Source organism: Diadema antillarum, unplaced genomic scaffold, assembly GCF_040938485.1.
Source record: "Diadema antillarum isolate AM-2024a unplaced genomic scaffold, OU_Dant_1.0 scf00000024, whole genome shotgun sequence".
Classification (NCBI taxonomy): domain Eukaryota; kingdom Metazoa; phylum Echinodermata; class Echinoidea; order Diadematoida; family Diadematidae; genus Diadema; species Diadema antillarum.
In genome coordinates this window covers 843555-858744 of record NW_027270913.1, presented here as the reverse complement: position 1 = coordinate 858744, position 15190 = coordinate 843555, and the positions used below count along the sequence as shown (strand labels likewise).

Here is a 15190-nt window from a genome sequence, read left to right as displayed (position 1 = left end):
CACTACATGTCATTGTTATAGCTCCTTGGTCGAAACAGGTCTCACCTCCCTGGTCGAAACAAGAGAATGTCTTTTCGCCATGTTTGTTGTTGTTGTTGTTTTAGGTTTAATGGCAATCAGTCATAATTTTGACTGTAATTCTGTACCCCACAGAACTACATTTGTCTTATGTATTTATATCTGTGATGTATCCACCTAACTTACCCATGCTCTTTGTGTTTGCTGCCCTCAACCCTTCGGAAGTTGTATCAGGTCATGCATGTTGTGCACAAAATACTAAATAATTGTGCATTTTGTAAGTTGTTGCTGTTGATTAACATCATCATCGCTGCGCTAATTTAAGTAGAGTAGATTTAGCATCTCTTTTTTTATTTATTTATCCCGAGTTCGAAGTTTAATCTCGAACGAAAGTCAAAGGAAAGCGAGCTCCACACTGCACCCGTGTCACCCTCATCTCACCACCAGCCGCAGCCGGCCGTCGCCCCCGTCCACGCCATCCCAGCTGCCGGGGCTAGGGCGGCGTAGCCAGTCAACAGCAGGAGAACTTCGCAGGGAAGCTGAACCAACATTCAACAACCAATTCATTAACTACCCAACAAGTACGTCTTGCCTGGCTTTCGTCGTTACCTACATTCCTTAACGACAATCTCGGAGTTTACCTCGTTGACTTTCTGTAATCTGAGACTGAGAGAGTTACGTAAACTAAGTTAATATGAGACATTGACATTGTGACTTGAGCGAAATGTCAGACGTGTCAAATTTACCACATCAAAAGGGGTATCTTTAAACCTCTTTAAACGATATTCCACTTGGCCCCCTTGGCCTTTTTGGTTGGTCCAGCTTCTGCCAATTGGCTTGGTAACCATGGTAACCATGCCCAGCCTAAGGCCATGCATGGGACATGTGGACATTCCAAACAGTAATTTACAGCATACACTGCAGAGCAGAGTTAATGTATTAATGTATTTTAAATAGAAGATGAACAGAAATGTTAGAAACTGGTAGTGCTATTATTTAAGAAAGACCCAAGACTGCTTGCCATAGAGTCACATCTTGTTTAAAATATTAATTCATTTTCAGTACTGCACTAAATGAAAAGCTGGAGGGCCTGGACTGTTTTCAACTTTCTACCCTTGCGTGAATTTCAGATTATGCCTTTTAGAGAGCTCTGATATTTTGCCTGTACAAGATTAGACTGTAGTATTCTGTACATATACTGTCAGTCTAGATCCACTTCAGCCTATTCTGTTTATTGATTATTTTTTTGTCAGACAATTAACCCTGTTCCAGCAGTTCACACATTTTATACACACTTGGAGTTTGTTCTATTGTTTCTATATCTTTCTATGAACTAACTATGCACTTACTCAAAAGACTTAGAATACTCAATAATCAGCTTCATTGTTTCCCCCACCTTATCATACACACTCTTTTAAGGTAAAACCTCAGAGAGACGCCATGGCAAACTCACTGCTACCAAAGACCTGGATGGACAGGATCCCGGTGATATTTGTCGTTATTGAACTCTGCCTTGAGGTGACCTTTGAGCTGTGTATCGTCTTCCCGAGACTCTTTGATTCCTTCTCCCTGGCCTACATCGTCCACTTTGCCTTCGGAGTGTTTTGCTTGTACAACTTCCTCGGCAACTTTTACCTGTGCATGGCCACGGACCTGACATCTGGCTCCACAATCCTTCCTGCTGTGTTGCAGCCCGAGTGGCACTACTGCCCCGTCTGCTTGCTGAACCAGCCTCCAAGATCGTCCCACTGCCACACATGTGGGAAGTGCATCTTGAAGCGGGACCACCACTGCATGTTCACAGGGAAGTGCGTCGGCTACAACAATCACCGCTACTACATGATGTTGCTCGTCTACTTTTTCCTCGGCTCCATGTTCGCCAACTACCTGAACATGGACTACATGTACGAGGTAATACACACCCTAAACTGGAAGGCTGTCATGGCCTTCATAACACCTGTGATTGGTTGGCTGATGGGACTGACAGAGACTCTCTCTTTTCTCACCTGTTTCCAGTGCAGCACATGTATTCTCTCCTTTGTGTTATCCATAGTTCTCATCTACTACCACGGGGCTCTCATCGCTTACGGCCAGAGCACGAGGGAGTGGAGAAAGGGAATCCGAGGTTACAATCGCGGCTGGAAGCAGAACTTTCTGGAGGTGTTTGGAACCAGATGGTACCTTGTTTGGCTATCACCGTGGATATCATCACCCCTGCCTGGAGATGGTATCCACTTTTTGAAAAAGATCAACGTGGAGAATGTTAAGGACATGTAAATATCTTGAAAGTACTTCTTTAGATTCTCAATCAAGTTTTGAAATATGTAGAGTTACGTTTGTACTGAAGAGTATTGATAAGTTTGTACACATTATCCTATCTAGTTTAAAATCACCTTTAAATACAATTTGTAGTTCCAGTAGTCATTTGATTAGTACTTTGTTTATTAGAATGAAAAACTGTTAGAATCACTTTGATAGCTTCTGTTGTCATCATCTAGTACTACCCAGATGAAATATTTTCCTTGAGTGTCCTATATCTGTCTCCGGTAGGATTTGTAAAAATGTAAAACATGATTTGTGCATACCATCTTATGTAAAAAAAGAGAAAAAAAATGCATTATCCCAGTTTAAGAGAGAATGTTGTAATTTCATACCCTTGAGATGATACATGGCACTCCTGTTGTAGAAGACATGTGTTTGCAAGTTTTTAACTTGGCAAATATCAGCTAACTCACAAAATTTAAACTAAATCTACCACCAAATATATATGCGGCATGTTCAGTATTGGTAATTGTCATGAATGTAGAACATAAAATATATAGAACAGAAGAGGAATGGGGAATGTGATATATTGTATGCTGGTCAAATTTGTTCTGGCATACTCTGGAACAATGATATTAAACCATGATTCCCAAGGTTGCAAAACAGAAACCAATGCTATGCCCGTGCTATCTTTTGATACACAATGACTGCTTCCACTCAGGGGAATAGTGTGCCAAATTTTCAAAGCCCCCTGTCCCAAGACATTATAAATTTGTTTTGATTTCCGTCCATCCGAACATGCAGGTACTATGTTCGCCTTTTCAAATGCAGTGCTACATTTGGCTGTACTTGCAAAAGACATGTTGTAATCATGTAAAACAGAAGGCAAGTTACTGTATGTGCACATGAGACATTTCATTTTTACTCAGCTGTGAAATAAAAAGTGTGCAATACTTCTGTCAACAGCTTTCAGAAATCTTTGCTTTTAATACAAATATAAGATTGTGTCACAGTTTGGCGCATCGGAACAAGAGGACATCCTCTGTACTTATATGTATTTGAAGTATTTACAGTATGATGTGTTCGGTATAAAGTAAGTTGTTACTTTCATAGCTTGCTGCATTTTATGTTGATCATGGATGTGAGGATTCAGGATGGATGAACTAGATGGTACCTAACAGCATATGTTCAACTCAGTGGTTAGTAACACTACATGTTCCATTGCCAATTGGATGTAGGATATAGTACAGTGAACCTCCGTTATAATGAAGTCCTGGGGACCAGCAGTTTTCTTTGGTTGTATCAAACTTTCATTACAACCAAACCAAAAAAAAAAAAAAAAAGTGGATAAGGATGCAGCCTAAATTTTTACTTTGTTGTAACCGGAATTTTGTTATGTAAGGTATCGTTATAACGGGAGTGCACTGTAATGTCATCTATGGTGGCTACAAAAGGAAAATCTTGATATCAGAGAACTCTGTTGCATTCTGTGCATGGATTTGTTTCATGAACAGGTTGAATTCCTATCATTCTAATTGATTTCAAAAGTCTTCTGAAATGTAAAGTATTATCATAACTAAATTGTTTTGTACTCATGATATGTATGTTGACAGTAACCAAGTTTAGATGAAATTTGATATTTTCCAACCTAGATTTAGACATCTCTAAGAGATATGACTTTGTATGATCTCTACATTTTCTATGTACTTACACTGTAGGTTGGTAGATGTTTACCAGTATGCATTGCAATACTTGTTCGTTGTGTGTGGTAGAAAAGACATGCTGTGATGTACATTGTAGAAGCCAGGTATATAGTTTTATGGTCAAGAAATGAACCTTACCTTTTGCAATAAAATTTCATTATGTCAGCTTAAAGAGGAATGAAACCCAAGTATACATGTGGATTGCTTAAATGCAGCAGTATCAGTAGAACGCATTAGTGAAAATTTGAGGAAAATTGGACAATCTTCTCAAAAGTTGTGAATTGTAAAAGTTTTGGTGCAGCCATGACTGGATGAGAAGACTACTACAGTATGTGACATCACATACAAGTACATTGTACATGTACATGTATGAAGAATGATACAAAGAAAATATAGAGAAAATTCAATATATTTTCACTATTCTAGCATAACAAACAAGCATTGTAACTCTTTCAGAAAGCAGTGCCGGGGGAATAGTATTACCCTCAACATTCAGTAACAAGTCAAGGGAATGTGTACTTTTCTTTTTTTTTTTTAAAGGGGAAAAAAAATCAGTGTACTTACATATACATGTACAAATGTAGCCTACAAAGACTCCTTTGGTCATACAGTGTATTTTCATTTCTCCTCCTGAAGAGATTTAAGTTTGTTTTGTGTGATATGCAATATTTGCAATGCAGTACTGTAGCTTGTGTTCAAAATAAATGTACGGTACTGGTAAAAGTGTGGAATTTGTGTTGAGATTGATCCGTACCAGTTTATACAAAGTACAATAGTACCGTTACTATTGTGAAATCTGCAGTTCACATTTGTGCTAAACTTGATGATTTTATTAAAATGTTTTATAATTGAACCATTTGTTGTCATGTACATGTATATTTGTGTTGCCACTTGGTTGATGCAATCATGGATTAGTTGTGTTAAATAATAATACAGCTCAAACTTTATACGAGAGTTGATATATTGTAGTTTTGGGATACATTTTCTGTTTTCATGGAATTTGTGTGTGTGAGTGTGTGTGTGTGTGTATGTGTGTGTGTGTGTGCATTTAAATGTGACCAGCATCTTCCCAACAGTTTTAGTGGGTTCAGTCATGAAATGGTGTACAAATAGAGCATTGGATGTTATGATGGATTGAATGTGAAGTGCATTTCCAAATACAAGAGTAAGTTTAATTGGATGGTATAGTTTTGGTTGAGATGGTAATTCAGGTTATAAATCTTTGTGAAATAATTAGAAATTATGTATATGAAATATTAAAAAGCATTAATTCAAGAGGAATTCATCTTTTTTTTTTAATTGGTTTGAAATGGCTGAGATATCAAGTATATGGCAAAACAAAGTTATCCTACAGTAGTAGATTATTAGGACCTCAACGTTTTTTTTGTATCTTGGCCATTTCAAAGTCAATATTATTCAAATAAATTTGAATTCCTTTTAGAATTGTATGCCCTTTGATACAATTTCTATATAATTTCTAATTATTTCACAAAGAGTTACAACCTGAATCCCCATTCTCAATCAAAACTATACCATCCCTAATTAAAGTGAACAAGATGACACTGCTTCTGATTATGGATTCTAAACCTTACTGCAACATCATGGATGGAATGTGTGAGTTTGTGGTTTATAATCTATAAACATTAAAAGTTGTAATGCTACATTATCAGACTCACTTGGTGTTTCAACAAGATACTGTACGAGCTGAAATTTTCGCATACACATATTTTCGCGAATTGCTACTTGGAGGACATTTTCGCGTGTTGTAAATTTCGCGGTGGCGAGGGTCTAACTGAACTTAGTTATTTGCGCGTTGTTATTTTCGTGTTGTTATTTTCGCGGTTCAAAGGCGATTCGTGAAATTCGCGAAAATTTCAGCTCGTACAGTACTGTTTATCCTTGACACGATACATTCACAGACAAATACGCACTCAACTCTAAAAACACTGCACATCCTCAACGGATACAATGCATACACCTTCCTCATTATAAATGTATTCTTGCAACATCATTCTACTTAATGACCAGCTATTCAGAAATCTTGCTTTTCATTTCTTTTATTCATATTCAATGGTGGGTAACTTCTCATCCGTCTTGAAATTCAGGTGAGGTGAATCAATTTGACAGGGTAAGAGACAGAGCAATAAAAGCTGAACTGGGTCACAGCTCAAAATTCCCACTATTTTCTTTATATTTGCTTTGTACCTGTACATTATCAGGCAAATGGATACAGGTACATCTGCATTCAAAATCCTTGCATAAATATACATTTTAGCTTGCATTCAACACCTGTTACTCCTGCACTGCAAGACCTGTTTCCTTCCTGTAAGAGGGACCAGTGTGCCCAAACAGAAAATAAAATGAAAACAAATGCAAAATATCCTCTGCTCATCATAGCAAAGGCACAGCATACTTTAATAATTACGCTGTATCTCCTTTCATCCAACAATTGCATTTGTTGACAAATATTTCACATTCAAGTGTAACAACAACTCGAAGTGAATAGCTCCTTCATGGCGAAAACCACCACATCATACCATACACTGTAGGTCTTGTGAGACTGAATATCAAAATCAGTAATACATGTACCATAAACATCTTTGAACAGGCAAAACAACACAATACTTATGTCTGTGATACATAGAATTTAAGACATTGAAGAGGACTCAGTTTATGGCAAACTGATTTTCACAATACACAGTATTGCTCCATTCGTGGAACATATGTGTATTTGCAACATTACTGTACCTGCAGTTTGAAATGGTGAAATGATTTTAATAGACTGAAGTATAAGAAAACTTACAACAACTAAAATGAGATATTGAGGCTGGCGTAACTTCCTCATCAGTTCTTAGTTATCTAACTTACAGTAAATCAAGTATGCACAAGTGTACATTGTACAACATATAACTTATTTCTCATACAGGGTATAGTACTATAATCACAGTATGTGACAATTTATGGGATTTTCATTGCAATACAGTGTAGATGTTAAACTCGTCCTGATTCAAACATGAAGCTCAAACACCGAGGTAAAACAATGTTTTGATGTGATTTGATATGTTTCAATTGCATATGCATTAAACTTTACAACACACAAGATAGCAGCAAAATAAACATTCTTGTTCATAAGCAATCACTGCATAATTCCAACTGCATAATGATGCTGACTACCTCTATCATACATCTACCTGCAATAAAAGATAGTACATTTGTTTTAATGATATGGACTGCTTTTTGGGGCATTGTTGATTTCATTGCCATATATGATCTCAACTCAAAGGGGCAATATTAACAATGCCCTGAGTAAAAGCTGTCTATCATATATGTTATTTACCCTGTGTGAATACTTTACAGAACACACTTGGCCCATCGCAATCGCACGTGTCCCTAGTTCACACATCAGGCACTGCCATAGATGTTTGTGTAAGGATCACATCGGACAATGGCTACCTCAGGCACTATGGACGACAGGCAAACATTTACTGTATAAACTGTTATTTTTGTGAGTGTTACATTTTGTCAATTTCACAAATCACTGTTGGACAGCGAAATTAACAACTAGCGAAGGTACTACCGTAGTGCACATACAATAGCCTCGGTGTCAATTTGCAAAAACAACAAAATGACTGTGACTTTGCCATTAGAAAAAATATCTGTGTGTAAAAATGGCAGCTTAAATACAGTAGCCCATTTGCTTCATACACCAAACACATATCTGCTTATGTACCACACATGCACCAAAAAGAGGGCAGTCTGGGTGCTTTAAGGTCTGTTTGACAAGTGTGCACTACAGGGCCCCATTTCATAAAGAGTTGATTTGATGACAACTCTTTGCTGGAATGACAATTGTCATGGTAACGACAAGAATACAGCTTCCTGATTGGCTGTTTGCTGTGGGAAGTTGTCATTCCAGCAAGAGTTGTCATCCTAACATCTTTTATGAAATGGGGCCCAGAAGTACACTAGTGTATAAGGGCAGTTTGGGTGCTACGTACCTGTACACAGCAATTTTTTGGGTGCGGATAATTTTACCTGAATTACAATTGAGGATTCATCAGGTAAGGTACATTGTAAAAGTTGTACATGATGTCAAATATGAACACATCTGTTCACAACTCAGCAAAACAAGCAAGAGGTCTCGCAAGAAATCTATGCAAACCATTTCATCAGCTTCTTTGAATTCTATCATGTACAGTATATCTGTAGGTCTAGCATCAAGGTATAATCTATATCTTATTCATCTCATGTTTCACCCCAACACACAAGCCCTATACAAATCATTCAAAATGGCTTAATTTGCTGCATCAAATATCTTCACAATCATATTGTTAGTAATCACTTATACACATTCTATTTCACTTCCATCATGATGGACATATTCATTTGAACCCTAAACATTAATAAAAAATGAATGAATAAAAGTGTAACCAACTGAAGAAAAGCACCAGGACTTCGGAAGCTAACATTTTAATGTTCAGCTCTTGATGCACATACATTGTACCATGATCTGCAATGATTGCAATGATTGCATGAATTGATGTGAACAAGTGAAATCCATACAATTACAAAGTACTCTGAGCCATTGAAACAATTGAAACATGAGGAGCACAGATAAACTGTAGATGTACAATGTATATTTTAATAGTATGTACCGTGTACAATGTACATTTTAATTTTATTGTGTGGCTAAAATGTTGCTCAGCTTTAAACGTGTGCACACAACACAATCAGTGCTTAGCAATTTTGCTGGCCATACACCCTCAAGGATTTTTTAAAAGAAAACAAGATAACATACCGGTAACATAATTTAATGTAACACTTCAGTTGTTGGACATGCACAAGTTTAAAAGCTTAGATATCACTTCTGATTTCTGCAGGTATCAGAATCTTACAATTCCTATAGTATATTATACTTGGAGTCAAAACAATTGATACAAGACAAAAATGTATTAATTTATTATCCTGTATAGCTATTTTGCTATTCCTTTTCCCATACATCTCCATACTGGTTCACCATCTTGCTCCTGTTTCTTGCCCCTAGAGAGAATTCATCCTGAGGGGGTGGCTGCCTCTTTGCCCGGATTCGCTGTTGCTCTGGTTGTGCCAGCGGAGGCATTGTTGAATCAGCTGGCTGGGAAGGAGTTTGCTTCGGCTGGTAGTGGCCTGGTAGGACTTGGGTGTATTGCTGAGAATTCTTCTCCCTGCTGCGTCTTCTCAGCTCATCATAGGTCATGGTCATCTCTGGTTAGAGGTGTCCTTTTCTTCCATCACTGGAAGGTCAGAGGTGAAAGAATCATCCATTCCCTTCACATGGCTGGTGTCAATGTCCATGTTGAGATGGTTGTCCGGAGTCCCACTCCACGGCCTGTCATACCGATATCCACTGTCTGACTGCCGCTCATCTCCTTCAGATGGCTCCCCGCTGTAGCCAGAGATTGACAAACCTCCAAACCCTGCTTCTGATGGCATCCCCCCTTTGCCTCTCCTGATCATGTCTGCAAAAAGGCGAATTCTCAAGCTTCAGGAATTTGTTTCGACACTGGCCAACATACAACATCTTGCCAATGACGTAGCCACATACGGAGCAAACATCACTTTTGGAACTGATCCAAAGCGTTTGCTGGCGTTTAGAGCCCCTCTCTGGACAAGAAAATGGGTCGATATTCCTGCCGCCGAGGCAAGAGGGAAGGCACGATACCAAAGCTCTCAAAACGACACTCTCTGAGCGCCTGCTGCTCCTCTTCAGTAAACTGATAGCGTCCATCTTTCATTCGTTCTCTGATCCTTGGATCTTGCATTTGCGTCTCAGAGGCCATGATTACCACAGCAATGAAGCCCTTTTAAAGCCAGATGAACTCCCGAGGCGAGAAGATCGTTGGACTTCAGCGATTCTACACAGCACTACACACCCTACAAGGTTTTCAATAGGGTAGGACTATTGATGAGTTGCACAATACGAGTCAACTGGGTAAACAGTTTCTGGCAATTTGAGCTGAGTAATGACTTGCAGCTAGTCAAAACAAGATCCGACGAAAACTACAGGAACTGGAGTTTTCTTGGCTTTGACTATTTTATTTTTTTAGAATGATTATTTGTTTCCAGTCACGATGCACATTTTTCAAAGGTCGCACGTAGAACTGCGCTGGAGCTGGATCCGCTAGATGCAGGCAAGGCAGGAGGTGGAGGGGCCAGTACGTAGAACCATGGAGGTAGAAGTGATTCTACCTCCATACGGTAGAACCGAATGGGTACACGGAGCCGTGGTGCGGAGCGCCCCCCCCCCCCCCCCCCCCCCCCGGGCGAAAGGGATCAAAACGAAACCCCTCCTAGTAATGCGAGGGGATATCCCCTCCATCACGAGGGAGATTCCGCATTTTCATAACTGAAATTCAGCAATATGGTGCACACTTTGGGTGATATATTTGGACAGTTTTCTGTCAAAAAAGCAAGAAAATTGTCCTCATCTCAGGAATTATGGATGGGGGATCCCCTTTTGCCCCCCCCCCCCAATATTTCAGGGGGCACCTCCTGCCCTCCCAGGATTGACGCCCCCTGCTGGCCACACCCTTCCCCTGCTTAACCGCTGCGCTTAGATATCAGATTTTCAGTGGTCAAATAAATGATAAAGTCGATCATACAGAAAATGAAGAATAAATTATAAGGGCCTGATAAGCAGTGGCCGATGTGTGTGTGGGGGGGGGGGGGGGGCACCGGGCACAGCCCCTTTGATTCTTCTTGAAATAGAAATAAAAGAAATAGAATGGGGGAAAAATGAAAAGAGGCGCGTGCACCCCCCTTCGATTGAAGTGGCACCAGAAAAATTGTTGTGTAAGGCCTTTTCTCTCCTCTCTCTCTCTTTTTTTTTTTTTTTTTTTTGCTTGTCAGCTGATTAACTGTGGCACAAGAAGAATATTTTCTGCGCCCCTCCTTTTTCATGGCATTCTTGGATCCGCCCCTGAATAAGGACTTGGCATTGAAGTGGATACGACAATCACATTATGTATAATCATTGCCTGAAATAAGATGTAGCCCTATATTCCATGAGGCCAATACGATTCTGGTGAGAGCAATTAACGTATAATCCCCCAAAGTTGCTGGTTCGTATTAATTTTCATTACAGTGTTAACATTAGACATATAGAACGAACTCAAATTGGGGGGGGGGGGGGGGAATGTGATATTACATGAATTTCACTTCTTTATGAAAGGTATACAAAACCCTCCACCAATGATAATTGTTCCTAACAAACAGTAGGCCTATACATGTAGTTAAGTGTATATTCCCCGTGCCGTTTGAAAGAGAAAAGTAAAGCGCTTTTACATTTATGCCAGAAAAGTGAAAATATGGTGGATTTTCTTTGTTCTATTATAAGTGTGTCACAAAAAGCATGCATGTATGACTGGCGTATGAAGAACTGTTGTAGTCTTCTCACCCACCCAGGCGACGGCTGCACGGAAACTCATAACTTTTGAACAGATTATCCGATTTTCCTCCAACTTTCACTGACTTTTTCTATATATAATATAGGCTATATTGCTGCTTTCCCTTATTCACGTAGGCCTATATTGGGCGTCATTCTCAACGTCACTCACATCCATTTCAACTTATAGGCTCGCGGGGTTTTCATAGCCATTACTTGTTCAAACACTTTTTTCCTTGATGTTGATTGATTTCATTAATAATTATAATTCATGAATCATCCCATTTTGGGTGTAACATGAACAAAAACGATACAAATACAATTCAAAACCCAAACAAATCCATTTTTCAATTTATACTGCAAATAATCTCTCTTCAACATAAATAACTCGATTATGCATCAATCCTACTGATAATAATTCCTTCAGGAGAAAAGTATAATGATGTAACTAATGCTCACTTACAAGAGCATAAATTATACATATTATACAAATCTAGAATGAAATCATTCATTCAAAAAACAACAACCAACCCTTCCACTCCCAACCAAAAACACACACTATGTACACACACACACACACACACACACACACACACACACACACACACACACACACACACACACACACACACACAAACACACACACACACACACACACATACATACACCCCACGTGTATGCATTACATGCAGTAGGCCCACACATACAATACGCATGGTACAGTGGCGGATCCAGAGGGGGCGCAACCGGCGCACGCGCCTCCCCCCCCCCCTTTATTTTTCGTTAAAAACAAAAGAAATAAAAAGAAAACAATGAAATGAAACCCGGAAGTGGCATCAGAAATAATTAGTCACGCCCCCCCCCCCCTCCCTTTATAGAATTCCTGGATCCGCCCCTGTGGTAGAATAATGAAGGCCTGCGAGGGTCAGAAACTCTTCCATTTGGTAGGTAAGAGTTCCAGTAGACATGATTGTATATTATACCAAGAAGGTTCAGGTGGAGGCTTGCACAATGTCCAATCTTATTCCCTTCGATCTTCGATACCATCATGTGCCAGACTGGATATTCCCCACAGATATAGGTATAGACAATGAATTCAAGTAGGCCTATCACAGTCACTGGATAATTACCAGCCAGCCTCTATAATGACATATAAGTTTTGTTGTTGTTGTTGTTTGCGGTGTGTGTCTGTGTGTGTGTGTGTGTGTTTGTATTTGTTTTTGTTTTTGTTTTGTTTTTATGATGGCAATGTATAGTATACTTTTCGCCATATCGCTACTACAAGATGAGCAGCAGATAATGGCAAAGACATTAGTGCACTGGGGGCGCGAATAGAAATATATTGCGCAAATATTGCTGAAATAAAAATCAGCCTTATTTTACTATGACAGGGAGGGTGCACTTTCACAGCATACAGCTTATAGGGTGTGTACAGTTCTGGTCGAGGTGAAGATTTAGCTTTTAATGTTTTGCGAGATATTCAGAAACTACTCTATGAGATGTCAAAGAGCTTGCAGTTCTAAGGGGTATCAAAAATTTATTCGATGAAAATCGGTTTTGAAATGGCTGAGATATCCAAAAACAAGGTGAAACAAAGATATCCTAATAAAGTTGTGGCATGTCGCCTTTTATTATTAGCACTTTTTTGGATATCCCAGCCATTTGAAAACCAATTTTCATCAAATAAACGTTGAATCCTTCTTAGAATTGCATGCTCTTTCATATTTCATAAGAGGCTTTTCATTATCTCACTTATAGAGGAATGTTCAAAACATGAATCCCTACCTCAACCAGTACTGTACAGTCCCTTTAAATTTGCACGTAAATATTACACATATTTCTGGATGAGATTGAATTTTGTTTTATATGCTTTATCATTAGGTGAAGTTTCCTTTCATTTTTAGCATATTTACATACAGGCAAAATATACTTGATATCATCGTAGTGTTCAATAAAAAGTGACATTGCGCAGAAAGATGGCAGCATCGCACCTAACCCTGGGGGCTCCTTATACACAAGATTGGGCTGGTTGCAGTTACATCGAACCATCATCAAAGGCACAAAATAATGTACCTGTGGGATTCTACTGGGCATCCACACAAAATTGACGCTGTTTGAATGATGAATGATTAAAGCCAATTAGACCTCCATCTCTTTCATTGTTCTTGACCGTATAATATCCAGGGACCAGTTTCATAAAAGATTAAACTTATCCAATGGATGGTCTGTAAAAGTAAATACTGTAAAGAAAGAAAGAAAGAAAGAAAGAAAGAAAGAAAGAAAGAAAGAAAGAAATGAATCAATCAATGAATGAATAAACAAATAAATAAATAAATAAATAAATAAATAAATAAATAAATAAATAAATACATACATAAATAAATAAATATAAATAAATAAATAAACAAATTAGTGAGTAAACAAACAAATAAATAAATGAATAAATGAATAAAAAATGAATAAATAAACAAATAAGTAAATGAACGAATGAATGAATAAATAGATAAATAGATAAATACGCTGGTATCTGGTTAATCTATAAATCCGTGCTTTATATCAGGGAGGTGTCTCACCTCCCTGTTTATATCAAGCCTAAGTGTCTTTATGGAGCACGATCAGAATTGATCTTACGCTAGATTTATTGAGTTATACTATTAATCTGGATAAATCGAGCGAAATCAATCGTAACTTTTTTTTTAAATGAAATGAGCTGCAATACCCATACCAGTTTAGATTCTTTGATCTCAACCACTTATCTTTTATCACTCAGCGCTCTAGCGGATCCCATATCAGCGCGGTGATCACTGATCACTACCGACCAGGGAGGCCTGTCAAATTGGCAACGGTTACCAAGCAACAGGCGTCAATATCCGAAGGAAAGTTCTATAAAACACGCATAAAATGATGCTTTCAGCCAATTTGTTACGTTAGATTGGAATGGAGGATGTTTAGAAAAGTTAGAAATCTTAGATGGTAAGTTTCACTGCAGAAAAAAATTCGTATTCCTGTGAAATATTACATTTATGTATGGTCAGTCGTGCTATATCGAATCCGCGAGCGAGTAGACGTGTAGTCCCATACGCTAGGTTATATGTTTGCAAGGCCCAATGTCCCAGCTACGTAAATTCTTCATGCATGTCTCAACTCCAGTTAAGACTCTTCTTCTTCTTCTTCTTCTTCTCGTTCATTCTGCATCCTTCAGTCCTGCAGATTACTGCAGATGACTGTGTGTGTGTGTGTGTGTGCAGAAATTGCAGTGGACATTCCTATGTTGACTCAACTCAAGACTCAACAGGGCTTGCCTTTATGGATGGCAGTGTCTAATGTAGTTAGTGGAGGAGCGGAGTGAAAACCATCATTGTCTGGGCTGTCTTGATATGCAATAACCCAATATGCTTTTGTCAGTTTTGTACATAGACTATTCTGGGCAAAAATCGTGGAATTGTTCCCACCCACCGCAGCAGTGCAGTGTGCGTGTTCCCGTGGCGTTAGGCTGCGGCGGGTTAGGTTAGGGTTGTATTTATGGTTTACTTTAGTCGGGAGACATTTAGGAAGTTCTTCCAATAGTAAAACTAAAAGGGAGAGAAAAAAGAAGAAAGAACAATGGGGAAAGTATGAAAGCAGGAAGGGTGAAAAATGCTATGGTAGTAATTCAGGTATGGAAATCCAGGGGTCGCACTTAACTTTTTTTTTAACTAGCCAGGCGGACTACTTAGAATCAATTTTGACACTGAAGCAATATTTTGGCTAGCCAGACGGACTAGTTACTTCAGAATTTTATGAT

At 38.7% G+C, this 15190-nt stretch overlaps 1 protein-coding gene and 1 pseudogene across 1 annotated transcript; one reads left to right on the top strand and one right to left on the bottom strand.

Annotated features, from left to right (window-relative positions):
• Positions 1–352: 352 nt before the first annotated feature.
• LOC139732851 (probable palmitoyltransferase ZDHHC24) lies at positions 353–2469 on the top strand. Its single transcript, XM_071643694.1, has 2 exons — positions 353–599; positions 1438–2469. Exon 2 carries the CDS (start codon positions 1459–1461, stop codon positions 2293–2295), a length of 837 nt encoding a protein of 278 aa, XP_071499795.1. The 5' UTR covers positions 353–599; positions 1438–1458; the 3' UTR covers positions 2296–2469.
• A 6488-nt stretch (positions 2470–8957) lies between these two features.
• Positions 8958–9895, bottom strand: LOC139732842 (OCIA domain-containing protein 1-like; annotated as a pseudogene).
• Positions 9896–15190: the final 5295 nt, after the last annotated feature.